This window comes from Carassius carassius, chromosome 21, assembly GCF_963082965.1.
Source record: "Carassius carassius chromosome 21, fCarCar2.1, whole genome shotgun sequence".
Classification (NCBI taxonomy): domain Eukaryota; kingdom Metazoa; phylum Chordata; class Actinopteri; order Cypriniformes; family Cyprinidae; genus Carassius; species Carassius carassius.
In genome coordinates this window covers 26,667,797-26,695,565 of record NC_081775.1, presented here as the reverse complement: position 1 = coordinate 26,695,565, position 27,769 = coordinate 26,667,797, and the positions used below count along the sequence as shown (strand labels likewise).

Genomic DNA, 27,769 nt, shown 5'->3' with positions numbered 1-27,769 from the left:
AATGATTACATATTATTAACATGGGTCTAAAAATTTATAAATAGAACAATAAATGCAAAATCATATATATTACAACATAAATGAAAAGCAAGAAATCCTAAAACACATTAAACATTAACATTTTTATTTAATGCATATAAGAAATGAGGCTTACATTGTTTTTGTTTTTTTGTTTGTTTTTTTTTTTTTTATTAAACTATGTTTGCACACGGGTAACCAAAAGTACACTGACCTGGGATATTGTTTTGGGCAAAAATTTAAAGTGTATTGCAACAGAGATCATATGTCATAAATCTCTCTCCCTAAAGGCTGTCTCAAGGCTGCATGTCCCAGGGCTGCTGTGGGAGAAGGGTGAGGTGGTTGTGTCGTAGTGTTCTCAGCTCTGTCAGCCGTCCCAGGAGCCTGGCGAAGCGTCGTGGGTCCTGTGCCGTCCCCTGACTGCAGCAGCAGCAAGCTCGGGACAGGAGCTCCAAAACAAACTCCTGTAAGTTCTCAACGCAGCCCACCGCACGCAGAGACGGCCTATCTGCTTCACAACACGGAAAAAATGGAGGTCATTGGAAACAGTTCTAAATAAATAAAGAAATTGTATTTTGAGGTGCTTAAGCTGAATCTTTATGATGGCATTTGCTGTCTGGCCTATAAATGAATGTTCTGAATATGGTGACATCACATGACATGAGTCACAATTGTGTTAATCATAATCCACAGACCTGAACATAACACTGCAGTCGCTGTTAGAAGTGCATATTCAGCCTCAGTTACTGCAATAGTCACCATGCTGTGGAGGAAATTTACCACAGACCTCGAGAACTCATCATTCAAACCTTAGCAAAGATAAAATAAATAAAAAATCACAATATTAGCAGAGACTAAAACTTTAGACATTTGGACTTGGACTCTAAAGATATATCTTACTGAGGATTAATCATTGCATATTGTGAGATTTTCCTGCTATGATTATCACTGTGCATTATAGATCACCTGAGTGTGTCAGTGTCCTGTGGCTGTCCCCAGTCTTGGACTCTAAAGTTTTCACCCAATCAGGGTTTGAGTTATTCGGATTTGCTGGGTATAAAGCTGGTGATAGAAAACATAGCAGTGAGTCATCTGTTGAGTTTTTCCATTTCAAATGAAAATTTTATCAAAGCTTTATAAACACAATTTATTTTTAGCACACACGATTAAGCTAAGCTTATAAAAACACACATTGTCCCAGACACCAATATTTTAACTAGTGCTCTCAAACAATTTATCACATCCAAAATTAACGTTTTTGATTATATAATATTTGTATGCATGCTTTGTGTATTTTTTTTATGTATATATAAATACACACACTTGCATGTATATATTTCAGAAAAATATGTTGTTTATTATGTATTTAGTATTACAGCACATTGTGAGTCTATGTTAGCACTGTTTGCTTTTGAAAAAAGACACTTGATGTCAGACTTAACAAGCAGATTATGTGATAATGAATGGTGTTACCATTGCTCTCTGAGAACTGCTGAGCCAAGAGTAGGAACATGACTTCAACTGAAGAGCTGGACAGAAGTGTGCTCTGGTCAGAACCATCCAAAAGCTCAAACCCTAAACAACAGATGACCACAAATTAGATGCGTTTAGAGGTGTGTGTGGTGTAAACTGAGAGAAGTTGGAAGAAACTGACCAGGTACACTCCTCAAAAATTGCAAAAGCTTCTCCGCCTGTGGAGGTGTGAGATCTATATTGTTTGTCAAACTTGACCACAGAGGCACCTGGGGAAAGAAAAAGTGATATCTTATGTTATATTAAGAGGAGTATGTGTGTTTTCATTTTTAATGAAAAGAAAAAAACATACCCGACAGTGTGTGTTGTCTTGAATTATGTACCTGCGATAAGCCTCAACAATTCTATTCAGAATGCATCTCTGCTCTCTGGAGAAACCAGATTCCTGCAAACAGCATTTTGAAGACAAGACACTAGTTCTGAATTTTTAAAATATAACAGGCTTCAAATCGTACTAAAACTCTAATTTCATGCTTGGACAGGCTAAATAAAATAGTAGAAGTTTACCTGAGTGGTGAATCTGCTGGTGGACGAGACGCTTCTGCTTTCAGAGTATTCGTCCTCAGCTCTTCCTGTTGACCCACTGTGTCCTCTGTGCTTGGAACCCTTCCTCAGTCTCTTCGACTGGCATTGCACCTCTGTAAGCAGACCTGACAAAAAGACACCAGCAATCAGCTAATGCTGACAGTGTTTTATGCAAACTCAACATCCAATTAGATTTGAAGTGTTTTTGTGTGAAGTAGCATCTGATGTTATCGGTTTCCCCAGAAATGACAGAAAACCTCGTGAAGAGTTTTTACGTAAATCTCACACTCTGCCAGCATCCCGACGGCTCTGCATTTGCGCAGTCTGCAGTCCTGACACTTTCTCCGCATGTACATGTCCATCTCGCAGCTTCCACCACTCTTGCAGCGGTACACTGCCTTTTTAGTCACACTGCGTCTGAAGAAACCTAAGCCGAGAGAGATACACAACTGTTTAAAACGTTTGGGGTTGGTAAGACTTTTTAGATAAGGAGAAAAGACTTCTTTTAAAACCAAGGCTGTATTTATTTGATCAAAAATTCACTTAAATCAGTAATGATGTGAAATAATACAATTTAAAATAATTGTAATTGTTGAATAATTTATTCCTGATGGCAAAGCTGCAAAACTGAATTTTCAGTATCATTACATCATTCATAAATCATTCTAATATGCTTGATATGGTAACAATTTGGTGCTAGTAAAATTAGTTATGCTGCTTATTTTTTTCTTGATTTCTGTAAAAAAAAAAATATCCTAGTATTACATTAGGATTTCTGTATCCTTACTGTTTTTTGTTTTTTTTTAGCATTATTTGAGTAATAGAAAGTAGAATAGAAATTTCTTGTAACATTATAAATGTATCACTTTTTATATATCACTTTTGAGCTATTTAATTCATCCTTGCAGAATAAATGTATAATTGATTTTCCCCCAAAAAATGTACTGACCCCAAATTTTTGAATATTAGTGTTCTTAGTATTCTTAAAATTCAGTCTTTCCCATTTAGGGTGGCAGACCAAAAAAAATGATCAGTTGGGGATATATCCAAGCAATTAGCAATAGCAAGTACCAAGTCATAGTTCACCGCTATTGGCTATTTTTTTTAAAAAGAGACAATATCTTAGATATATACCACCCCACTTCCTAGTTCCAAAGGAAATATGGCAACACAGGTGAGAAAACTGTGTTCGTCAAGCTATTACATGCAGTTTTATAAGTATTGATTTTGGTAATTAGTAAACACTGCGAATTCATTTTCATTTTCGTGGATTGTCGTTGCATTAAAATTCAGTACTATTGTGATCATCCAACCTTTGCATCCCTCACAGGTGAGGGCATTGTAGTGATATCCTGAGGCTTTATCTCCACACACCACACACAGCTCATCCTGGCCCTTCACTCGAGCTCCGTGGCCCATCCTGGGTCTTTTTAGCACTGGAAGACCGACAGTGCTCCCTCTTGTTGGGCTTTGGACCTCCATGTCTGGTTCACAGGTGAACTCAGAACACTGATGGCTGTAGGGGTACGGCGGGTTGCACGCTTGAGCATTTGGCGCTCCATACATTGAAAACTGCACATTGACATGGCTGAATGGCTGCTGGCCATAGAGAGGACTTTGTAGATCTGGTTCCTGATAAGAGCAGCTCAGTGGATCCACAAGAACATCTGCAAAAATGATTGAAGAACATCTTGATGAATGAAACGATTCACAAGAAATATGTTCCTTTTTCACATGATTCTCAAATTACCTAACTACTTTTATGAGGCCTTTGGGACGTAATAAAAAAATCCCAGAGCAAGACCTTTTGAATCTTTTCTGTCTCAGGAAACAGGATGCAGCTGAAGAGGTTACAGTTTTGTTTATGGTTGTTATTTGCTTTGTAGCTTATGGGGTAGCTTTTAGCTTTTCTATGTCGACGAGAGGGTTGTGAAGTTGGATTTTAAGTTTGAGTTCCCCCATAGAGGGAACATGTGTCACAACTGGCAGCATTTCTGAATCACATCTGCACAAAAAAGAAGGTTTTTTTTTTTTTCATTTCTTGAAAGACACTCTAGAACTAGTAGTGACAACAAGCAAATAAATGGATGAAATATTTCACATGAGAAAAACTTATATTTGAGTAGAAATCTTCTCTCATCCAACCAATTCCTGCAAATCCATCTCTGTTTTTCCATGTCATCCATAAATATCCTTCTGCATTGTGGTGGTCTCTTTACTGGCCTTCAATCCTGTCTTTCTCACAGATGTTTTATGTCCCGTTACAGCTAGAGCATAACTTTTTCCGGTGCTAGTATCTGTTTGTACACCACTGGAGTTTTTCATAAACATTCATGTTGACGAGAGCCTGCTTATATACTATCATTGACTGTCCTTCTAGACACCACAGTGAGTTAAACGACAAAACGAAAATTTGACTTTGACCAATCACCTTTTGGACATTAATTGTTTCTCAAGGCGACATCTTGAAAAAAATATTTTTTTTAATTGCCATTATAGTGCCACAAAAATATAAGATACTATATTAAATATTCTTATAATATACCATTATCGCATTTCTTAATATTTTTTATTATTTTGGGCTTTTACATTTTCAGTTTTTCTATATTTTATTACTTTTTATTTTCTTAAAATTTGTATTTAGTTTTAAGTTTGAGCAATTATTTAGTAATTACATCAATAAGGGAATATTGTTTTTTAATCATTTTAGTTATTAACAATAACAAGACTGATTCAATGAAAGTCAGTGGGGTCCAAAACAACGTTGGTCCCCATTGACTTCCATCATATGACCAAAACACACATTTTCCAAAATATCTCCTTTTGTGTTAAAAATAAAAAATTACATAGTTCTTCAGGATCTGAAAAAAAAAGCAAAATGAGGGAACTATCATTTTAACAACATTGTAATTCTATAATAAACAGATTTACATATAGTAAAGCATAATCTTACCATAGTACTGTGGCGGCTCTGTGATGTCATACGTGTCTGATGCAGAGAGGTAGCCACTGACCGACATGCTCATCTCAGGATCTGTCCCCTCTCTCATCTGATCAGTTGGATTCTCGGTCTTCGCAGAGAGTGTCTGAATCTATAAAAGAGCACAAAAGCTTTCAATCAACCTGATTGAAGATCAGAATCCAATGCCTTCAAACCTTTCTTCAGCAAGCCCTCCAAACCCAGACAAAGACCAGTTATTTTAGGCTTCACTGTCACGAAAAGGTTATGACAGAACTCAGCAAAGGCTGTAGAGATCTACGTCTGTGCTCCTCTGGGGCTCTGAGAGGATCTGAAGAGCATTGACTGTGAGAATTAGACGAGAGACGAGGCCTGTGTGTCCAAACTGCTGCTCTGGCATGAGTTTCACAGAAAAGGCCTCACAAAGAGCCGTCCGTCCAAAACGCCTTCAACAGGTTTGGCCTGTAGCGGACTCCCAGCATTCAACAGCAGCTATGTGAACATACCTAAACTTGCACTCGTCTAGTAACTGGAAAGAGGACCTGCAATACACTTTAAAGCGAGCGGCTATTTTGGTTGTTTACTGAATGACATCCCCAGGGAGCAATTTTGTGGCTCAGAAACTAGTGCAAAGCATCACCAAGTTTACATTGAGAAGAACTTTTATCCAAAGCTATTTGAAAATGCCCTTTTCCTAACTCCAGCTCTTACAATTGACTATCACTTAGAGGAGATCCCTACACTGTAAAAAAAAAAAAGAAAAGAAGAAAAAATAGAAGAAGAAAAAATAAATAGAAACATTTAAATATACTAGCTTTATTATATTTATTATATTATTATATTATACAGAAGATTGTCTGTTTTCTTGAACTATATATATATATATATATATATATATATATATATATAAATGCCTTCTTGTACACAATAAAATGTATTGTATCTGAACATGCTCATGCTGCAAACAAATGTCAGCATTGTTGTGAACAATGAGTTATTGCACACAAGTTCCAGTGCACTGATATATTCCAGCAGTGGTGTAAAACAAAACTTTCGCTTTCACTTCCCCAGTTCCATGTGAATATAAACAATAAGCCCTCTAACATGAACGAAACTGAAAATGTGTTGATTTTGTTCCACTAGCCAGTTCACACATGCAGAAGGCTATATTGCATAGCCCCTTTGCCAAGTTGGATGTTTGAAGGGAATATTGTTCCAGGACTAATACAATTTTTAGGGGGCCATATTTTTACAGAATTCTCTTAATATGTAACCCTAAAAATCTAATTAGTCCTGGAAAAAAAAAAACATCAAGGATGTTGATTCAGGAACACATCCTGCTTGGGAAAAATCATTTAGAATATAATGAATTATTCAAGAATGACATGATCAAAAGATGTATGCAATATGGATTGCTGTGTGAACTGACTAGCTGAACAAAGTCAAGGCGAAACATTTTCTGTGAATGGGAGAGAAGTGAAATAGAAAGCTTTGCTTAATAATTGCATGCAATAACTCATTAGCACAACTATGCTGATATTTGCTTGCGACATGAGCATGTTGTGATACAATACTAAGCATTTGTTAAAATGCAAAATGAGTATCTTTAGTAATATTCAGCACATTTTTTATTTACATGGCGTGATAAACTGCAACTATTATGTTTTGTATATAGGATACCATAAAGTTTTGTGGTATCTTAAAATATTTTTGGAAAAATCTATTATGCTCACCAAGGCTGAATTTATTTGGTCTAAAGTGCAGTTTATATTTTGAAATAATATTTCAATTTAAAATAACCATTTTCTATTGGAATATATTGGCAAAGGAATTTTTTTTCCTGTGATGGCAAAGCTGAATTTTTAGAAATAGACATTATAGTATTATATATATTGCACACATATATATATAGTCATGGCCAAAAGTTTTGAGAATTACATAAATATTAGTTTTCAGAAAGTTGGCTGCTAAACTGCTTTTAGATCTTTGTTTCAGTTGTTTCTGTGATGTACTGAAATATAATTACAAGCACTTCATATGTTTCAAAGGCTTTTATCGACCATTACATGACATTTATGCAAAGAGTTTTCAGGACCTCTGCAATTCGACTGGGCATGCTCTCAATCAACTTCTGGGCCAAATCCTGACTGATAGCAACCCATTCTTTCATAATCACTTCTTGGAGTTTGTCAGAATTAGTGGGTTTTTGTTTGTCTACCCGCCTCTTGAGGATTGACCACAAGTTCTCAATGGGATTAAGATCTGCGGAGTTTCCAGGCCATGGACCCAAAATTTCAACATTCTGGTCCCCGAGCCACTTAGTTATCACTTTTGCCTTATGGCACGGTGCTCCATCATGCTGGAAAATGCATTGTTCTTCACCAAACTGTTGTTGGATTGTTGGAAGAAGTTGCTGTTGGAGGGTGTTTTGGTACCATTCTTTATTCATGGCTGTGTTTTTGGGCAGAATTGTGAGTGAGCCCACTCCCTTGGATGAGAAGCAACTCCACACATGAATGGTGTCAGGATGCTTTACTGTTGGCATGACACAGGACTGATAGCGCTCACCTTTTCTTCTCCGGACAAGCCTTTTTCCAGATGCCCCAAACAATCGGAAAGGGGCTTCATCTGAGAATATGACTTTGCCCCAGTCCTCAGCAGTCCATTCACTATACTTTACTTTCTGCAGAAGATCAATCTGTCCCTGATGTTTTTTTTTTGGAGAGAAGTGGCTTCTTTGCTGCCCTTCTTGACACCAGGCCATCTTCCAAAAGTCTTCGCCTCACTGTGCGTACAGATGCGCTCACACCTGCCTGCTGCCATTCCTGAGCAAGCTCTGCACTGGTGGCACTCCGATCCCGCAGCTGAATCCTCTTTAGGAGACGATCCTGGCGCTTGCTGGACTTTCTTGGATGCCCTGAAGCCTTCTTTACAAGAATTGAACCTCTTTCCTTGAAGTTCTTGATGATCCTATAAATTGTTGATTTAGGTGCAATCTTAGTAGCCACAATATCCTTGCCTGTGAAGCCATTATTATGCAACTATCCGATGGCTCTATGCGTTTCTTTGCAGGTCACCATGGTTAACAATGGAAGAACAATGATTTCAAGCATCACCCTCCTTTTAACATGTCAAGTCTGCCATTCTAACCCAATCAGCCTGACAAAATGATCTCCAGCCTTGTGCTCGTCAACATTCTCACCTGAGTTAACAAGACGATTACTGAAATGATCTCAGCAGGTCCTTTAATGACAGCAATGAATTGCAGTGGAAAGGGTTTTTTTGGATTAAGTTAATTTTCATGGCAAAGAAGGACTATGCAATTCATCTGATCACTCTTCATAACATTCTGGAGTATATGCCAATTGCTATTATAAAAACTTAAGCAGCAACATTTCCAATTTCCAATATTTATGTAATTCTTGTAAAACTTTTGGCCACGACTGTATACATACACACAGGTGCTGGTCATATAATTAAAATATCATCAAAAAGTTTATTTATTTCACTAATTCCATTCAAAAAGTGAAACATGTATATTATATTCATTCATTACACACAGACTGATATATTTCCAAAGTTTATTTCTTTTAATTTTGAAAAGAAATGAACATTAATTTGGGAAAATCCCAAATTCAGCATCTCAGATAATTAGAATATTGTGAAAAGGTTCAATATTGAAGACACCTGGTGCCACACTCTAATCAGCTAATTAACTCAAAACACCTGCAAAGGCCTTTAAATGGTCTTTCAGTCTAGTTCGGTAGGCTACACAATCATGGGGAAGACTTCTTGACAGTTGTCCAAAAGATGACCATTGACACCTTGCACAAGGAGGGCAAGACACAAAAGGTCAATGCAAAAGAGGTTGGCTGTTCACAGAGCTCTGTGTCCAAGCACATTAATAGAGAGTCGAAGGGAAGGAAAAGATGTGGTAGAAAAAAAGTGTACAAGCAAAAGGGATAACCGCACCCTGGAGAGGATTGTGAAACAAAACCCATTCAAAAATTTGGGGGAGATTCACGAAGAGTGGACTACAGCTGGAGTCAGTGCTTCAAGAACCACTATGCACAGACGTATGCAAGACATGGTTTTCAGCTGTTGCATTCCGTGTGTCAAGACACTCTTGAACAACAGACAGCGTCAGAAGCGTCTCGTCTGGGCTAAAGACAAAAAGGACTGGACTGCTGCTGTGTGGTCCAAAGTTATGTTCTTTCATGAAAGTAAATTTTGCATTTCCTTTGGAAATCAGGGACCCAGAGTCTGGAGGAAGAGAGGAGAGGCACACAATCCACGTTACTTGAGGTCCAGTGTAAAGTTTCCACAGTCAGTGATGGTTTGGGGTGCCATGTCATCTGCTGGTGTTGGTCCACTGTGTTTTCTGAGGTCCAAGGTCAACACAGCCATATACCAGGAAGTTTTAGAGCACTTCATGCTTCCTGCTGCTGACCAACTTTATGGAGATGCAGATTTCATTTTCCAACAGGACTTGGCACCTGCACACAGTGCCAAAGCTACCAGTACCTGGTTTAAGGACCATGGTATCCCTGTTGGCCAGCAAACTCGCCTGACCTTAACCCCATAGAAAATCTATGGGGTATTGTGAAGAGGAAGATGCGATATGCCAGACCCAAGAATGCAGAAGAGCTGAAGGCCACTATGCTCTCATAACACCTGAGCAGTGCCACAGACTGATCGACTCCATGCCACGCCGCATTGCTGCAGTAATTCAGGCAAAAGGAGCCCCAACTAAGCATTGAGTGCTGTACATGCTTATACTTTTCAAGTTCATACTTTTCAGTTTTTGCGCTTGCTGAATAGGCAGTAGTTTCTTTCTAAAAAAAAATCATAATGACTCTTTGAACAGTATATATCTTTTTTTCCAGAGGCACTTTTTCACTATTAATGCTTTGAGCAATCATTCAAAGTTCAACATCACTTGCATGACTCACGAGTTCTCAGAAATCCTGTAGTGCTCAATAGTACAGTTACCAGCATCTCATGTTGAATTCTTTTATAGCATGCATGCATGCAAAATAAATAAAAAATACACATTATTGATGGGGGTCTTTCAAATCTACACCTTAGATCCTCTGAACTATAATTCCTCCTGCTTTCATTTTCTTTAACTTTGTGTTTTGTGTGGCAATGTTTGCCGCTCTCTGTTTCCCAAGAGGAATGACAGAGTGACATCCAGCTCATCTCTGGAGCTTTAGGGAGTGTTTATACACGCTGTGTTTGCCACGGCTCTGTTTGTCATGCGGTTAATCTTTGACATTGAAAAGATTGAAGACTACAAGAATCTAACCTTCCCACCCGATATACTTTAGACCCCATGAAGGGGCAGGCTTTCCTGAAAACTCCTCAAATTAAGACACGGACGCTCACACACCCTCTCGTATCCTGCCCGTTGAGCTGATATAGAACATCCTCAATGGCATTACTGTGGTAGCAACTCAAAGAGACTGACCTCGGTTTCGCAGTTTCGAAATATATATATCATTAGTGCCTCTGAGACCCAAGGGAGGGAAATTTTTGCTATCTCTCCCATGCCATCCATCACAATGACTGTGGATCTTCCCTCAAAAAAAAAAACTGCACGATTAACAAAACAACCTTCTTTGAACTCCATGGATGGTTCATTCCACATGGGGTTAAAGGGAGCAGAGCTCCAATGGGTTTGCACACTCATTAATTTTTCACACAGTTTTCACAAGATCATAAATAGCAACAATATAAATAAACATGCCTTCAGCATATAACAGTTGTTCATTCTTAAAAAGAAAGATTCCGAAAAGTATATTTCAGCAATGCCACAGAAGAACCATTTTTGGTTCCCAGAAAAGAGCCTTTTTGTGAACATTTCTGAAAATAACAATTTTTTTCTTAGTGTGAAGAACATTATTCCATTTTAAAAAAAACTCTTGTGGAATATAAAGGTTCCATGGATGTCAAAGGTTCTTCATTGAACCATAGATGCCATTTATGAACATTTCTTTTTAAAAGTGTTGGATGAAAGTATTGTGCGAGAAGAACCATTGTGTTAAAAATCTAGAAACATCCAGAAAGCACTGTATCTGCTATTTTCATTTGCCCACGTATTATCTTTTTTTGATATTAGCTAGCTGCTCATAGACAGGCCGTGTTTACAGTTTTAAGCAAGACACCAGATTCTAGACGTTTGGGGGATGTTGGACTAAAGTCCAGAGGTGCTTGTAATGTTTTGAATGAAGATGATTATCAACAGTGGTTTATCGTGAGAGACTGATGTAAGGCTGGTTAACTCAGCGATAATGAACATGTGAGGTATCCACATAGATAACGCAGTTGAAGCAGTCCAGTCTATTAAAAAACAAAGTGCATATTGATTAAATGTCAACTTATCATTGATTTCTGTCTGCGATGTTGACTTCCTTGTAGCAGCTCACGGACAGAATAAACATGCAACAGAATGTCTAAATGGCTGCTCAACAAACGCCAACATTTCAAACATACTTAAGTTGTTTGTTAGATTTGGAATGTTGAGAAACAGAACTGTCATGTTCACACTGACCTACCAAAGCCAAGAACTAAAGATGATGTTTGTTGTGTGAGTGTGAAGTAGACTTTAGTCACTTAGCAAAGGAAGTTGGAGCGGTATAAACTGATTTGCAAAATGTCAAGACATTCATGAAGCTTTGTTCAACTTAACAAAATGTATTTCTTGCTTATAGAGTTAATAAAAAAAAATAACTACACTTTTTTTTTAAAGAAATTAATCATTTTATTCAGCAAGAATTTTATGCATTGAATTGATCAAAGGTGACAATAAAAATACTTAAAAACTTTACAGCAGGTAAATCCTGTTATTTATTTATATTCATTAAAGATTAGGGTTAGGGATAAAATGAGAAAACATGCATTAAAAATGCATCACAGTATCCTGAAAAATATAAAAAAAATATTAAGAAGGACAAATGTTTTCAACATTGATAATAAATAATAAATGTCTCTTGAGCTGCAAATCATCATATAGAATGATTTCTGAAGGATCATGTGACACTGAAGACTGGAGTAATGATGCTGACAATTCAGCTTTGTATCACAGGAATAAGTTACATTTTAAATATATTAAAATAGAAAACAGTGATTTTTAATAATGTAATAATATTGCACAATATTTATATATATATATATATTTTTTTTTTTTGATAAAATAAATGTAGCATTGGTTAGCATAACAAACTACTTTCTAAATATATTTAAAAATAAATATAAAAAAAAAATTTAACCAACCCCAAGATAGAAAGATAGATGGACAAAACATTTCTGGAAGCATCCTGGGATGCTTTACAAACAAAGCAGACTTTATGTATGATGGACACTTACTGCTGCTTTTTCTTTACAATCCATTCCAAACCATCCATTATAAACTGTATAATTTTTTCAAAACTTTTACAAAGAGATTCAATAATTGTTATTTGATATTTTAAGAATTTATCAATACTCTCTTCTGGTAGCACTGAGTTTCTAGAGAAAACCAATTTTGTGTACTCACCAGCGCTGATGTTGCATGTGCTGGATCTCAGCTTGCTGTGCCTCTTGCATTTGTGATGTTGACAGCAGTTCAGCCCCTGATGTCCAGCACTTGCCAAACACACACTGGAACACACATGCGCAAAACAAACAGCGCTTCCCTCCAACACAAACCATTAATTCAAACACATACCAGTACATGTGAGTTTAAACATGGGGTCACGGAAAGTCGATAATATACCAAAAAGGTCAATTTAACATTGTCCTGTCCAGCTTTTAAGATCGACTTCAAATCTGGCATAAAAAGTTAAGAACCGATATTTAATGGTTTGGACCTGTTGCACACAATCAGAGAGGGAAGTGATGGGAATGAGGAGCTGTTTAAGTGAAATAATGACGTTTCACTATGTGAATGAGTGGGCTCATTAGAACATTCCCAGCAGCCCAGTGTTTATAAACAGCTCTAGTTCATCTAGCTGATGGATGAGCGCACACTATCTCTCCGTTCTTCCTGCCGCTCCTCAGAGAACATCCCTGCTCAGTTAGGGTTTCACAACCACTCCGACATACTCCCACGTGTCACTACACAATTCAGCTGCAGGCACGCAACTCGAAACCCCTTATCTGTCTCTCTCTTCCTCACGCATGCAGAGAGACCCCAACCCCTCTTCTGCTTCATGGGTGGGCCCTTCATGTCCTTCACTGGGGGCAGAGGGGACATTCTGAGGGTTGCAGATCCCGCCCTGATGCTCTTAACTCACAGGATGCTATTGACAGCGACTGTTATAATGAGGAAAAACAACATAGATGTGTTTTTCCAGGAACAACAGGGCTGCTGATATGAACCATGGGGTAGACAATGTTCTTCCTGAAACAAAAAATGTTTCCAAGAAATTCAAATAGGGGCTGTTTTGGAACCTACTGAGCTGAATACATAGGCAGTGTTATAAGGTAACAGTAACACAAAAGCAACCCAAACATTATTCCGAAATTTACGCAGGACAATTACAAAGCCTTCTAAGAAAAAGCTGATTTTGGCCAAATTCAAGGGCAGCATTGCAAATATCTTTAAAAAAGGAAATCCAATAATGCACTGTGAGTTCTTTGAAAAAAAAGAAAAAATAACCTTAGTCGGAAGACCAATTTTACATGTTTGTCTACTGTATATTTCTATATAAATGAACACTATTGATATGACACAGAATTGCTCCCTATGGAGATCAATGTTCTTTTATTGTTAAAGGGAAAGATCACCCAAAGAAATTTCTGTCATTTACTACTCACCCTCATGTCGTTCCAAACCTGTAAAACCTTTGTTCATCTTCAGAACACAAATTAAGATATTTTTTATGAAATCCAAGAGCTTTCTGACACTGCCAATGGCATTGTGATAGTCTCATGAATGAATGGCAGAGATTGACATAATGAGAAGAATTGTTGAATAAAGTCATTATTTGTGGGGGTTTTGCACACAAAAGGTATTCTCATAGCTTCATAAAATTACGGTTGAACCACTGATGTCACGTGGACTATTTTAACAGTCCTTCCTGGGCCTTGAATGTGTCAGTTGCATTGCTGTCTATGCAGGGTTGGAAAACTCTTGGATTTCATCAAAAATATCGTAATTCTTGTTCCGAATATGAATGAAGGTCTTAAAACGTCTGGAACAACATCAGGGTGAGTAAATAATGACAAAATTGTCATTCTTGGGTGAACTATCCTTTTAACTAAAACTATTAAAATATTTTTATTAACTGAATGACAAATATAAATATTAGAAAGTGTAACTTTTAAAGAATGAAATGAACTGGCAACTAACTGAATAAGGTGCAGTACTAAAGTTACTAAACCTGTAGAATATTCCAAAAATGAAAATTGAATAAAAGATCTTTCAATATATTAATAAATACTAAAACAGTATACAAATCTTACTGATGGAGATCCATTTCATTTAGGCAGCAAAGGCAACCCACTAGGTTATAAAAAAGAACTTAATTTTATTTAAAAAGCCATTAAAAGCTCCTGTGCTGAGAACAAAAGTAAAAATGACTTTAAACCTTTGGAAAGGGAATTGCTGCATTAACATACAATCACAATTTACCCTACAATAGCAAATAACAGGATTAGAAACAAGCATTACCATTGAGTTTCCTGAAGGTGCTCCAGCAGATAAACTTGACCTTCGGCCTCCCAAGTTGCTAAACCTCCTCAAATGTGGATACTGTCTTTATGGCAATCCAATGCAAACTCAAATTCACCTCTCGCTGTTTTTTTTTTTTTTTGTGGCCGCTTTTCAAGTTCCTATCAATTCCTGATAGATTAATCTTTCATAATGATTTTTCTTTTCATTCACGATATTACAGAAGCAAAATGTGTGGCAAGAGCAATTTAATGTTGATGATTTGTTTGGAAAGATAAATATGAATGAGATTTAGACAAATTGATTGTCCACACCAAAAAAGAAAGAGTTCGAGAATGTTTGGCTTCAGAAAAACACAAATCTTTAGTGAGTGTTGTGCTGTGATACAGAACTAAAAAGAAGAAAACAGGCAAAGTAAAGAACTTCAATAAAGGTACCCACTGAATGACAGGTGCAGTGCTAAATCAAATCAAAGGCCACAGAATAAAAATTTAAAACATCTTTACAACGTCAAAACATTTTTGACAATTGATTGCACAAAAACAGCCTTTTAACATCATTACAGTACACAGATTTAAGACAGAACCTTTTCACAGTCCTGAGTCAAGACTGCTAGATCTGCCGAATGCAGCATTCATTCCACTGTACATAACAAAAAAAAAAATACATGATTGCATGCATTGTATAAAAAAAAAAAAAAAAACTGAATTCTGAAGTACAGTACAAACATTACAAAAGTGTTTAATAAGTCCCTTTAGTGCCAAATATTGAACCAATTAAGAAAGTTAACTATTTACTATCAGACCAAAATAAATTTTAACCACTGACACTGCTAGGTATAAAACCTATTGAATAAAATCTAGATAAAACTATTAGGGGAAAAAAGGGATTCTTGTCTGTCAGCTTTGGCTGTGGAAATGTGAAGCTCTCCAGCATTTCATCCAGTCACAGCAGGAATGGGAATTGTTCAGTTATGGAGAAGTGCAGCGGTCTCTTCATCTCTACCTGCAGAATCCCGAGGAGATTTGCTGTACATCATGAACTGTACGGATATCTAAAGAAAAGCATCAAGGGAAAAAGCCTCAATAATTTCAAACTATTCTGAATACATTCAAACAAGGCCCAGTGCTCATGAGATTATGACAAATGAGCTTCACATGAAAGGAAGTCACATGGCTTCAGTAATGTAAAACACAGCTTGATGCTATGGCAGCAATCAAGAGTTTCGTCAATATGCGTGACCTCAAGTGATCCAGAATGTCAATCATACAATGACCCCAGCATTTATGCAATATTGTCTAAAACATTAGTCATGTGACCTTTGACCGCATGTTTTCAAAACAAACCATGTCAACTATAATCAATGTAATTCAACACAGTTAAAGTTTTGAGAAAACCTCATAGTTCAGCTTTTTATTTTAGCATCACTGATATTTTATTAATAATATGAATTAGTTTTTATATTTTTATTTTCTGCAAGTTTGAATTTTTTTTATTTTTTAAATATAGTTTTTATTTTCGGTTTCAATCAAGTTAAAAGACAAATAAAATAAAAATATTCTTCACCAAAAAAAAAAAAAAAAGATATATATATATATATATATATATATATATACATATATATATATATATATACATACACATACACTTTTTCCTTCAGTCAATATTTTTCATTTTAAAGCACCGAAAAAAATGTTTTTGTTTGTATTAGTTTTAGTTAACTATAATAATCCTAGTGTGTCTCTGACAAAAACTTTTATCTTTCCGCGGCTACATTAAATTAATATTACAATAAAGCCTGTTTTAGGTCCATTACGGTACATTATTTTCATGCAAATTTCATGAGCATGTTTTATCCTCCAAATTCTCATTTTGATGATGCATCTAGAAATGTCATCTCTTTAGTTCTAGGAGGACAGTGTTGGGAATCAGTGACCTCATTAACAGCTCAGTGGCTAACACGTGGCTTTAAAGGATACAATAAGGTCAAGTGAGAGTGTTCCCAGGCTGCCGATCAACCAGGGGAGGTGGTGTATGATATAGCTGGCCTCTCCTTGCCCTGGATCTGGGTTCTTCAGTAGCACGCTGATGCCATATGTTGTGTTTCCCAGAATCACCAGAGCAAATAGGAAAAAAGACACGCCCTCTGTCGACTTCCTCTGAAACTGAAGGACAGCAAGAAATATTTCAACTACACCAAGAAGTAATACCTGTACTTAAGCTCTGCATGCAAATGTATGAATAATAAGTGTAGTCAGTCACTGCATTGACACAAAAGATGTCTGCAATGAAAAGCAACATTAAGCATGTAGAAAATAATTCATATAAATAAGAAATTATATTTTGTATTAACAAAAATAAAGACTTTTAGAGACTTTAAAGGAGTAGTGAAAATGGCTGAAAATGTACTCACGCTCAGGCCATCCAAGATGTAGATGAGTTAGTTTTTTAATCACAAATGATTTGATGAAATTTAACATTATGTCACTTGCTCACCAATGGATCCTCTGCAGTGAATGGGTGCCATCAGAATGAGTCCAAACATCTGATAGAAACATCAAAATAATCCACACAACTCCAGTCCATCAATTAACAGCTTGTGAACCAAAGAGCCGTGTGTTTGTACAAAAACCAATCCATCCAGACATTTTGAACCATTGTTTCTAGCTATAATGTGAGTCCTCTATCTATAATATTGATTCTCCAGTGAAAAAGTAGTCTCATCTGAATCAAGAGAGAAATATGCACAGATCAAGCAGAGTTTACAAGAAAAACAGTCCAATACAGTTCTTAACAAACATTTTGGTGTGAGAAGACAACAGGAGACTTTTTCACTGGAGGAAGAGTTATGGATTTTGGATTTATTAAAGGACTGGAGTGGTATGGCTTATTGTGATGTTTTTCTCAGCTGTATGGACTCTCATTCTGACGGCACCCATTCACTGCAGAGGATCCATTGGTGAGCAAGTGATGCAATGCTACAGTTCTTCAAATCTATTCCAATAAATAAACACCCTCATGCCATCCAAGATGTAGAACAGATTGAGTACATTTCCAGCAAATTTCAAGAGTGGACTTTGGCCCTACAAGGCCCATTCTGTGAAATCTAATGTCCAAACAATGAAAAATACTGTTGCAAATATTAGAAATAAAGTTGCAAACACAACAATGAACACATTATGTGCTCAGTGCAAAAGAGAAAACAATGTACCATTACTTGTGACAACTTCTAAAATCACAAGTTTTAAAAACACTGATGAGGAGCAGGAACAGATTACTCTTTTTTTTTCTTTTTTTTCATATTTAAAACGTAAAAAAAAAGAAAAACAAAGTTACTGTCAAGAACTTGTTATACTGGAAACAATCTTATTAGGCCTAAAAAATGGGTTCTTATTATTAGAATATGAAGCTTATTAATATTAAAATGCATTTATTAATGTAAAATAAATTAATATGTCTTTCTTATGATTTCGTGTTGACATATTACATATTATGTTCTGGAGAGATTTAGTGACATTCATCAACACATACATTAAGTAAGACTTACATTAGTGTACATCTGTGGCAGTCTGGAGCATAAATACAGTACTGAAGATACTGAGCCAAAGACAAAGCCTATAATCTCTTTTGTATCAAAGGGCTGAAAAACACAAAAACAACCGAGTCTCAAATCAATGCTGAAATCACATAAATGAGTGAAGTGCATCTTAACTCAACTCAACTCACCTGCACCGAACCGCTATCCCCCTCCACGGCCAGCAGCGCCCGACCCTTGAACCCCACAGGCATCTGATCCTCTAGGGCTGAGCGAGGGAGGCTACGGAGGGATGATGAAATTCCCAGAAGACATAGCACGCTGACCGCATTCAGCAATGCGCTGTTACTGGCTGCAGAGGAGAAAGACGCTTCTATGAATTAGCGTTTCAGGCATCAGGACATTCTTATAACAGACTGTGAAAGCTGAAGGTCACAGAGGAATAAACAGTAAATGTACAGAGAGATGGGACACTGAGAGCCATTCTTGAATAATGTTATCACCGTTACTATAACAAAACTTTTCAAGAACTGAAAGATGAAAATTTAAGTACTAAAATTATTCCAACTAAAGCGGATATGAATATAAGAAAAGAAAAATAGAAATATAAAACAAAGCTAAAACCTAAACTTAAAATAATGAAAATATTAAAATAAAAATTTAATACAAAATATAAATTAATACTATAAAAGTATATAAATAAATTATATTTATTCATATTTTGCATTTAATTTTAGTATTAATTAAAATATACTATAATAAAAATATAATGACAATTAAAGTATTCCATCAATTAAATTTAATATAAACAATACTAAAATTAAAAGCTTTTTGAAATATTAGTAAATATATATATGTTTGTGTGTGTGTATCTACATATATGCAAGTATGTGCACATTTAATGCAACATAGTTGGATTAAAAAAAAAAAAAAAAAGCAGGTGTGTCAGGAAAATTATTGCTGGAGACAAAAATAGATGAATGCAAGATATGTCTCGAAAGCAACCAATTACATAGAGCCTATCCTAATGGTCGCTAGTGAAGTATCATTTCCAACTCACCCCTCGATGACTTATTCTTTAGTTTATAGTAATTGTACATTGACAGCATTAACAGGTCTGCCAGGACGTAGTACACTGCAGTGTATTTCTAAAGGAGAAATGAGATTAATAAAATAATAATAAAATCAGGCCTCGGTTCAAACTGCAGCAAAAATTTTCAATTAGGGTTCATTTTCTTTCATTGAGCAAATATTTTATCTAAAGCGGTAAATAAAGAATGTGTCAATTGTTCATTACCTGTAGTGGAAGTTGATCAGCTAAGAACGATCCAATGAGATTGCATGAGTCACCGGCCAGCCAAAATAACAAGAACCAAATCGATAGAGCGCTGTCCATGTTTCCTGTCTTGCAGGAACTGTAGTATTGCCTACAGTAACAGTCAGTATGAGCTCATCATTTCTCATCATGTGCAAAATGTGTCCCTCTACACAGAAACTACCGTTTAAAAGTTTGGGTGCCAGTAATGCTTTGAAAAATGTTATACCAAAGCTGCATTTATTTGATCAAAAATACAACAAAAATAGTAATAGTGCAAAATACTAATACATTTTAAAATAAATGTTACATGTGTAGAATGTAATTTATTCCTGTGATGCAAAGCGTAATTTTCAGCAGTCATTATTCCAGTCTTCAGTGTCACATGATCCTACAGAAATCAATACAATTTCGTTGAAAACATTTGTACTGTTTAATATTTTGGTGTAAACCACGGTGCATTTTTCAGAATTCTTTATCTAATGGAATGTTCAAAAGAACAGCATTTGATTTAAATAGATTTAAAAAAAAAAATATTTTGGTCATTGTAATGCACCATTGCTGAATAAAAGCATTACTTTCCCTAAAAAAAATAATAATAAAAAATCATACTGTTCCCAAATTGTTGAACGTTTATACGAAATCTTAACAATTCTTGCTGTGCCTGAATGAATTTTATATCCATTATGTCGAAACTACACCATACAGAGTGCAACAGCACAACCGTAGGCCTACTCACGGTAGTGAAGACACCATGAAGCAAACTATCGACAGCAGTCCGAGAACAACACTGGCGATGTCTCTGCCATCCTGAGCACATTCACCAAGTCCATACCAGATCCACTCGATCCCGTGCGGGCAGAGAGAGCTGAAGTTCCCATCACCGCCGAGCACCACCCCATCCGACATCACTGGAAAACAGCAGCGAGCAATCAGAAGAGATGACATTAGCAGAATATCTGTTTAAAAACAGTCTAACACTAGCACTCTCTGTTCTTATGCAAACAGCTCAGCTGGAACGCTTATGAAAACAGATGTGTTATGGTTCCAAACAAAGTGCAGTGATGTTTGAACACTAACGGAGCCAAATGCCATTACAAGTATGCATATACGTTCAGCACATTACCGGTGATGTAGATCTTCAGCTGCTGAGGTAGAAAAGTAGCAGTGTGTCGATCTTAGTCCTCGAGAGGAAAACAAGTCGTCAAAAAAAAGAGGTCATCGTTTAACGTTGTGGTTGGTTCGTTGAGGCAAGACGTCATCATCGGTGAAGACACCGGAAGCCTCGCTAGTGACTCATTTTGCGAATCGGTTCTTCCGAACAGTTAATTTAAGAGTTCCGGTACAAAAAAGGAACATTCAGCTTTTTTTTTTTTGGGCGTCATCATGACGTAAATTCGTCATGTGATCCTTGAAATATGACATGCTCTAAAATCTTCAAAATTTTAAGTTATATTATAAATACAAGATGTATTTGCATGATTCAGCTTAGAAAACATAAAGGTAATTTAGAACCGAAATATAAAGTGAATTTACATTAAACAATACTACAATTACTTATTAAAATAAGATACGTGTTCTATAAAACGGTCATGTTTTATTTTAAACGTTTCGGTGAAAGTCGAGAAGCGCTCGAACGATTCAGTGCGAATCGTGAACGAATCGTTCAACCATTTTCTGAACCGGTTCGACCTATCGCTAACATTTAACTCAAGTCTTAAGCTGTGTCAGTTTCTTTAAATTCTGAATATAAATATTACTTTTAATGTATTTTTTTCATATAACAAAACACTATAATATTGCTTAATTTAAGTAATGATAACAACAATAAATCTCTGGAAAAAGTCATTTTCCCACAGTTTGTGTTTTAGTCAACAAAAGCAGTTTAGGAACTACATCATGGTGATTAACATGTCTGACATTTTCACAGATCGGTGTTAAGTTGTTTTTTTTTTTTTAACACTACACCGTTGATTAAACGTGTTGAGTAGCATTCGGAGCTCCGAACCGCTAACTGTACAAATAAGCTAAATGCATTACCAGTGTGTTATGAAAAGGGGGGTAAACCAGCAGAATTGTCTTTACCTTTAGGCAGTGTGACGCTCCGTCTCCTCCAGAAACACACAGCGGCTCCGCTCATATCAGCTGACCATCACGCATGACTTCATGTCCATTCAGCAAAAACAGAACGCGCAGGTGTGACGCAAAACATAATTTCCTAAGAATCTCTAAGCTGGAAAACGAACATGTACACAAGACAAACTGAGACTGCACAGGTCGTCAAATTAGTAAAATACATCGGAGGACGGGGCTTTTCCCCCACAAGGTCCCCATTTTATCTCCAGTAAACGTTTCTCATTGGTAGGTTCATTTTTAAAGTCATTACCTGTATAGAAATAACCTAAAGTCATGACTACAAAAAAAAAAGCTTTCGAAAACGATTGCCCAATATACAATTCACTGAACAGGCTGAGCATCTCTGAAAACCTGCCATCAAGAAATTATATACACAGATTAAACCAATTACGAAGCACCAAATATCATTGTGAGGTGTTGTAAATAATACAAGAAATACCACTGTGAAATGCTGCAAATAATAAATGTAAAACCCACGTGTGACAACTTGCCTCAATTTGACAAAAATACTCCTGCCATGGAACACAGTTAAAACCTTCATTTAGTTTGTTATATGGTTGACTTGTTCTGAATGTATCAGCAGTTACAGGAAAGTCTGGAGAATAAAAATTCAGAGATATTTTATTTAAGGTTTTAAAAATTGTATAATACTGCGTCTTGAAATGTTTACATTTTGAACTTAATGGATTTCAAATTATTGGAATATACAAATGAAAAGTTAAAAATAATACACTTCAACATTTACTCAAACATCCAAGGCTATAACCATTCTAAATGTAACAATGGCAATACTGTCGTTTATATATAATTGGAAAGAAATAAACAATGCTTGTTGAGAGTACTTTTGTATTGGCTTTTGTTGTGCATTTAATATGCATCTTTTGAGTTGAAGGGTCTGCGATTAAACTTTCCAACAATCCAGAAGTCACCGTTTTATTGAAAATAAAGATCAAGTTTTCACCTACTGAAGGGATTTCAACTGTAGGAATAAGAAAATACACATGCAAAGGAAGCAGGTGGGCCATATATGATACTTTATCATACAACAGAAGGGAGAGATGAGTATCATTTATAAAGTATCATTCACAATAGATTTACAAATATAATAATAACTCATAGTTTAAGAAAGAAAGAAAAACATGTTATTTACTAAATCAGACTAAAACAAGACTATTTAAATCTGTACAAGTGTCTTTATCCACACACAACAATTCTGTTATCGATCCTCCGAGTGTCCACGACGCATGTTTTAAAGTTCTCACGCTGTATGTACAATCAGGGTTTGGGAGAACATGAAAAAAACGAAGCATTTGACTCGCATCAGTTCCAGCATTATTCCACCCTTCAGAAGGCAGAATAAGACTGAGCTTGAGAGGAAGACAGTTTATTTCTCACAGACGTTTCCTCATATTCTTCACTTGAAGTGCAACAGCTTCTCGGTGTCCACTTTTAAGCGTTTGCGTTTCGGTTGTACGACGTCGTCATCATCAGAGTCCTCCGAATCCTTATCGGCCTCTGCTTGCATCTCCTTCTCCACAACTATTGGGAACGTCTGTTCGGGAAAAATCTCCAGCATTTTCTCTTCGAAATGCAGACTCACGGCTTTGCCCGCCTCTGCCACTTCCGAGTCAGCCTAGGAGAGGGAGGAGAGGGGAAAGAGTGTGGAAATGTGAGGAAGGGCGAGGAGAGACCAGGTGAAATGCAGGCCCAGGGATGAACGGGTGAGGAGGATGAGGAAGAGGAGAGAAGCACAGAAAGAGTTAAAACTCCCATTTTAGCTGCTTTGGGTGCCAGCACTGCTGATCCCATCGGTGTGGTGTACGAAACATCTTACCTGAACATTACTCTCTTTCTCCTCATCATAAACCTGGATTATTCGTGACATCTAAAAAGGGCAACGACACCAAAAAAAAAAAAAAAAAAAAATTCAAAAGAAAAGGGGGGGAAGAAAGATTTTATACCATCCACACAGTGAGGTCACAGCCTCATCTGGATTTAAAAATGTCCAAGGAGCACAATTTTCGGTTTGCTCTTAATAAATGTCTTTCAGTTAGAAGGGATAAACAAACAGCCTCTATATATTCACCAAGAAGAAAAACTAGAAGGGGATTTGCCTTAAAAATATGGGGGGGGGGGCGAATAAAAATACGAAACCGTGCCAGTAATGACGACAAACAAACAAACTAAATGCAACAGAGATAAATTAAATGGAAAAATTACAGAAAATTTAGAAATAGCTCATAATAACGTGCTTCTTTGACATGAATGCCACAATCATGAAGTTTTGTGAAGATGGTAAAATATCTACCACATTTTACAGTTATCTTAAGACAGAAAAAACATTTCAGGAAGCCTAGAAATCATCACAATAGCAGTGCAACAGTTCATAACATGAATGTTTCTACCGTTTCTACCAACTAACACCCTATTTGTGAATTTCAAGCATACTGTGGCCACTGTGATGAACTCCCAAACAAAACAAATCCATCCACTGAAACGACCTAAAATGGATGTACTCAACCTTTGGTAAAAAGAAGCTGAAAATTCTCTATAACATTCAGTGTAATAATTGCATATTTGATTAAAGCATTGCCACTCTATTTAAAAAGGCAGCTGTCGCTGATGTCTAATGGCATGACTCAGATTTGCTGTCAATAACAAACACTTCATATTCATAATGTTAACTAAATTGTTAAAATGATGTCAAAAACGCAACTTGGCACGGTTATTACAGACTAGTTGACAAACTGAAAATAAAACCATTTTTCTTACAAAAACTACCAAAAATTACAAAATTACAATGAAAATGGAAAATATAAAAATATTAATAAAAACTATATTAGTACCTCAATACTAAAATAATAGCTTCCATGATACATACACCTGAAATGTAATAAGTTGTGTACATGGGATGCAAGTTTGAATGCATCAGAGCCATTTAATTTTATTTTACAGTTTCACAGTCACTAAACATGTACACTTTACATACAGACTCCAAAAGACCCCATGAAATCAAAATGACAGTTTTACTCCAGGTATGTTTACTTTAAAGTTACTAATATTATGCTAGTACAAAAAGCTGAGAAGTGTCACGTATTCTTTAGAATGAGAATGTTCCTCATTAAGTCTAGCAAAACTTGCTAATCTAAAGCATGTTGGGCGTTAAAAAATAAATTAATTAGTTTACTGGCATTCATGTCATGCATTTGATTGTCATTTTATTGTTCAAATAACAATACTGAACAATAATCAAATGCATCATACCAAAACACTGTGCAACATTAAAATAAACATCCCTTCAATGGCGTGAAACACCACAAAGTGTGTTAGCCCTGTGACAAACACAAGCTCAACATCCAGCCGCTGATTAATGCTCAGCTTGACTGAAACCATTCTTTAGATAGTTAGTACTGGTGACCATAAGAGGCAGTAAACTCATGCAAATCCATCACATGTTCTCATGCTGTGCTGCTTTAGTGCATTTCATACTCTCTAAAAACTTGTTTCTTACATGCACCCCCACACAAGTTAAGGACATGCCCCGAACTCACCTCATTATATTTGGCACAATTGCTAAAGACCAGGCGCACGTCGGACACAAACTCTTTAGGGCTCTTGTAATGCAGAGGATGTTTTCGCTGCAGTTTCCGCTTTACCAGGGTCAAATCCATAGGATGCTTTATTATTTTATAGTAATTGGGTACCTGAAGAGAAATCAAGGCTTCAGCATTAAAACTATAATGTTCAACATGGGGATCTCTTCCAAACCCTTCAACTCAACATTAGGTATTATATGTGCATCTCAAATGGAAAAAGTACAACTATTAATACTATTTAACAGTATTAAAGCTCCGTTTTCTCTGCTCCAGTGTAGTTAGCTAAAACTAAAACCATTAAAAATCATATTCATTCATTAAAGTGAAGCTAAAATAAAAATGTTACATGAAAAACTGACTGAAGAAAGACAAGGCTGTTTGTATGTCAGTGTGAAATCTAAATAACATTTCATATCAGGAAAAAAAATCTGACAACAATGACATCACTTGCTGGAAATCCCCATGTTGACAGCAGTACAGCTCACTAGCTTTTAAAACAGAGCCATAGACTGAAGTAGTCACAAAAAAAAGTGAGTAAAATCGAGGGGTATATAAGACCAAATCCAATGAAAATACAAAATCATTGTTATTACCTGTCAGCCTGATGCATTATTACATTCACTCAATAATGTAATTACACAAGAATCATAATCCTGCTATGACAAATAACAGCAGGAAATGGCCCAGAGGCTCAATCCATGTTTGAAAACAGATGACTGGAGTCACTACAGATCTACATGTGAGCGATGTTGCTGTTTTAGAAGCTTTATTGCAGTAGTGTTAATGACCTAGCAGAGAGGCAGCAATTAAATATTACCAGTGGTACTGAGAAATGGTCCAATTACACATCTGAGCTTTGCCCTTTAAGAACACTTCATCAGAAACGTCTGCATTTATGGGAAATGAGGATATTGTGGGCTTGATGGAAACTCACCGATGTAGGAACAGGCTCTTGAAACTCTGTACTGAGCTCATGACAAAACACGTGCAGCAGCAAGCGCTCACAACGCTAAAAATACAGGAAGAGGAGAGAAGAAGAGACATTAACAATCTGCAGTTGTGCAAAAACTTTAAATATATATTAATGAGGAACTCTGGTGGACAAGATTTGTTGACCATATGTGATTGCTGTCACTAAAGTTTACGTTTTTAGCATCATCATTACTGTTTGTCAAATAATATACTGTGCATAATTGATATTACATTATAGAGTGCCTTGTATGAAGTTTTGGGATAAATTAAATGTCCTCATAAAGCAATCTTACTTTGCCAGTCTTCTAATTAGGACCAAAGTACTATGTGCTCCCCATAGTTCACTCATTTTCTGAATATGATTGTTATTCTCAGTGTGACTCACTCGCTGGTCCTCTGGACTCATTGCCATCTCACTCTTGTCCTTGTTACTTGGTGGATCGTCATCACAGTTGTATTCCATCTCTGGATTTGCTAGACTTCTGCAGAAGGTGCACATCCAATCTCCACTGCAGCAGAATGAAGGTATAACATCATTTAACACACAAAAAGGCATTAAAGCCTTAAAACATTCATAAATGTTTGTTTTTACCCTGAAGTCCATTACCTAATATTAGTCAAATTTCTGGCACCACAAACAGAATATTTTCAAGAATATTTCCCACCCTCTCCCTGACCTACAAGCTGTTATGCTACTGAACTTTTATGACCACAATATGTAAATTTCCTCTCTGTAATGACTAGCTAAACAAATTGGTCAGTTATTTATCTCTCTGCTCAATTTGTTTACCAGAGATAATTATTAGTGCAAGGTCTAACAAGCTGTGAAAAAAAAGAATAATTAACAATATAATTTAACATTGATATTATACCACCATGCCCTTTTAGAGTCAACTATCCCCAGTGGGCGCAGTGGTATAATATCAATGCATTTTCTAATCTTCTTTTATTCAATCTACTTGTTTTCGTTTTATTTATTATAAAAAATGTCTAACTCTAGCGCACTCTATTCTTTTATTATTATTTCAGCTTTCAACTGCTAATTGTCCACCGATTGCACCTTGTAGGGTTCAAACCCATAAACTTTCAGTTACCAGCCCAGACGTACTACACAAAAACAGAATTAATGCTGAATTAAGTGTGTTGCATTATCTGGATAAATAAAGCCACATTCTTCACCTGGGAGAAGATTTGAGTGTTGGGATATGGCAGGTCATGTGGAAGACTTTAGGACAGCGATCACAGCACAGCAGTTCTCCTCCATTCTGACACACAGCACACCAGTCCTCGTTCGGGTCGTCTTCCTTTCCCACAGTGGTCTGGCTGTTGGCGTTAGCGGTGCTCCCATTGGTTAGAGGTGTGCTGGAGTTTGGCTTCGTACAGGATGAGCGCTGATTGCTTTGTTGTTCTGATTTAACATTTTCACCAAGTGTTCTTAAAATGTCCTGGACTGAACCGGTTGACACCGAGCCAAGGACAGGAAGAGGGGGAGTTAGGCTTCCTTCTGGGCTGCTCATCTGGTTTG

At 36.5% G+C, this 27,769-nt stretch overlaps 3 protein-coding genes across 10 annotated transcripts in view; all 3 read right to left on the bottom strand.

Moving 5' to 3' along the window:
- Positions 1-103: 103 nt before the first annotated feature.
- On the bottom strand, positions 104-13,151 carry LOC132098026 (bile acid receptor-like). 4 transcript variants are annotated; one of them, XM_059504124.1, is made up of 11 exons: positions 12,573-13,151; positions 5,030-5,147; positions 3,390-3,743; positions 2,363-2,503; positions 2,059-2,201; positions 1,844-1,936; positions 1,673-1,760; positions 1,492-1,593; positions 985-1,080; positions 714-827; positions 104-529 (listed from the first exon to the last, which is right to left on the bottom strand). In XM_059504124.1, the coding sequence occupies exons 2-11, from the start codon at positions 5,124-5,126 to the stop codon at positions 315-317; spliced, it is 1,443 nt and encodes a 480-aa protein (XP_059360107.1). In that variant the 5' UTR covers positions 5,127-5,147; positions 12,573-13,151; the 3' UTR covers positions 104-314. The 4 variants fall into 4 exon arrangements, with proteins under 4 accessions (XP_059360107.1, XP_059360106.1, XP_059360104.1 ...); XM_059504123.1 differs by having other exon boundaries at positions 5,030-5,168; positions 12,573-13,149; XM_059504121.1 differs by lacking the exon at positions 12,573-13,151 and adding an exon at positions 12,404-12,442 and having other exon boundaries at positions 5,030-5,168.
- A 1,877-nt stretch (positions 13,152-15,028) lies between these two features.
- LOC132098025 (lysosomal amino acid transporter 1 homolog) lies at positions 15,029-20,924 on the bottom strand. 2 transcript variants are annotated; one of them, XR_009422824.1, is made up of 9 exons: positions 20,667-20,924; positions 20,280-20,451; positions 19,523-19,652; positions 19,286-19,373; positions 18,417-18,577; positions 18,238-18,330; positions 16,670-16,855; positions 15,521-15,744; positions 15,029-15,393 (listed from the first exon to the last, which is right to left on the bottom strand). XR_009422824.1 is itself a non-coding variant. In XM_059504120.1 (8 exons), exons 2-8 carry the CDS (start codon positions 20,447-20,449, stop codon positions 15,658-15,660), a joined length of 915 nt encoding a protein of 304 aa, XP_059360103.1. In that variant the 5' UTR covers positions 20,450-20,451; positions 20,667-20,924; the 3' UTR covers positions 15,029-15,657. The 2 variants fall into 2 exon arrangements, 1 of the variants encoding a protein (XP_059360103.1); XM_059504120.1 differs by having other exon boundaries at positions 15,029-15,744.
- Positions 20,925-22,593: 1,669 nt separating this feature from the next.
- The window catches only part of LOC132098024 (E3 ubiquitin-protein ligase TRIM33), a 34,051-nt gene continuing 28,875 nt past the window's right edge, over positions 22,594-27,769 (bottom strand). For 2 of the 4 annotated variants that reach the window (XM_059504116.1, XM_059504117.1), the window contains exons 15-20: positions 27,424-27,761; positions 26,630-26,753; positions 26,207-26,281; positions 25,228-25,380; positions 23,511-23,561; positions 22,594-23,309 (exon numbers count right to left, since the gene is read on the bottom strand). In XM_059504116.1, the coding sequence (XP_059360099.1) occupies positions 23,091-23,309; positions 23,511-23,561; positions 25,228-25,380; positions 26,207-26,281; positions 26,630-26,753; positions 27,424-27,761 (960 nt within the window). In that variant the 3' untranslated portion in view covers positions 22,594-23,090. The remainder of the gene's footprint in view (positions 23,310-23,510; positions 23,562-25,227; positions 25,381-26,206; positions 26,282-26,629; positions 26,754-27,423; positions 27,762-27,769) is intronic. The other 2 variants (XM_059504118.1, XM_059504119.1) reach the window with 1 other exon arrangement.

Coding starts and splice junctions, on each gene's coding strand:
- LOC132098026 (XM_059504121.1), bottom strand. CDS start 12,427: ATGGATTGTAAAGAAAAAGCAGCA. Junction 3,744..5,029: donor AGAGCCGCCACAGTACTATG/GTAAGATTATGC, acceptor TCATTTTTGCAG/ATGTTCTTGTGGATCCACTG. Junction 2,504..3,389: donor CACCTGTGAGGGATGCAAAG/GTTGGATGATCA, acceptor CTCTCGGCTTAG/GTTTCTTCAGACGCAGTGTG.
- LOC132098025 (XM_059504120.1), bottom strand. CDS start 20,449: ATGTCGGATGGGGTGGTGCTCGGCGGTGATGGGAACTTCAGCTCTCTC. Junction 18,578..19,285: donor AAAGAATAAGTCATCGAGGG/GTGAGTTGGAAA, acceptor TCTCCTCTGCAG/CCAGTAACAGCGCATTGCTG. Junction 16,856..18,237: donor TGCCACAGATGTACACTAAT/GTAAGTCTTACT, acceptor GCTGTCCTTCAG/TTTCAGAGGAAGTCGACAGA.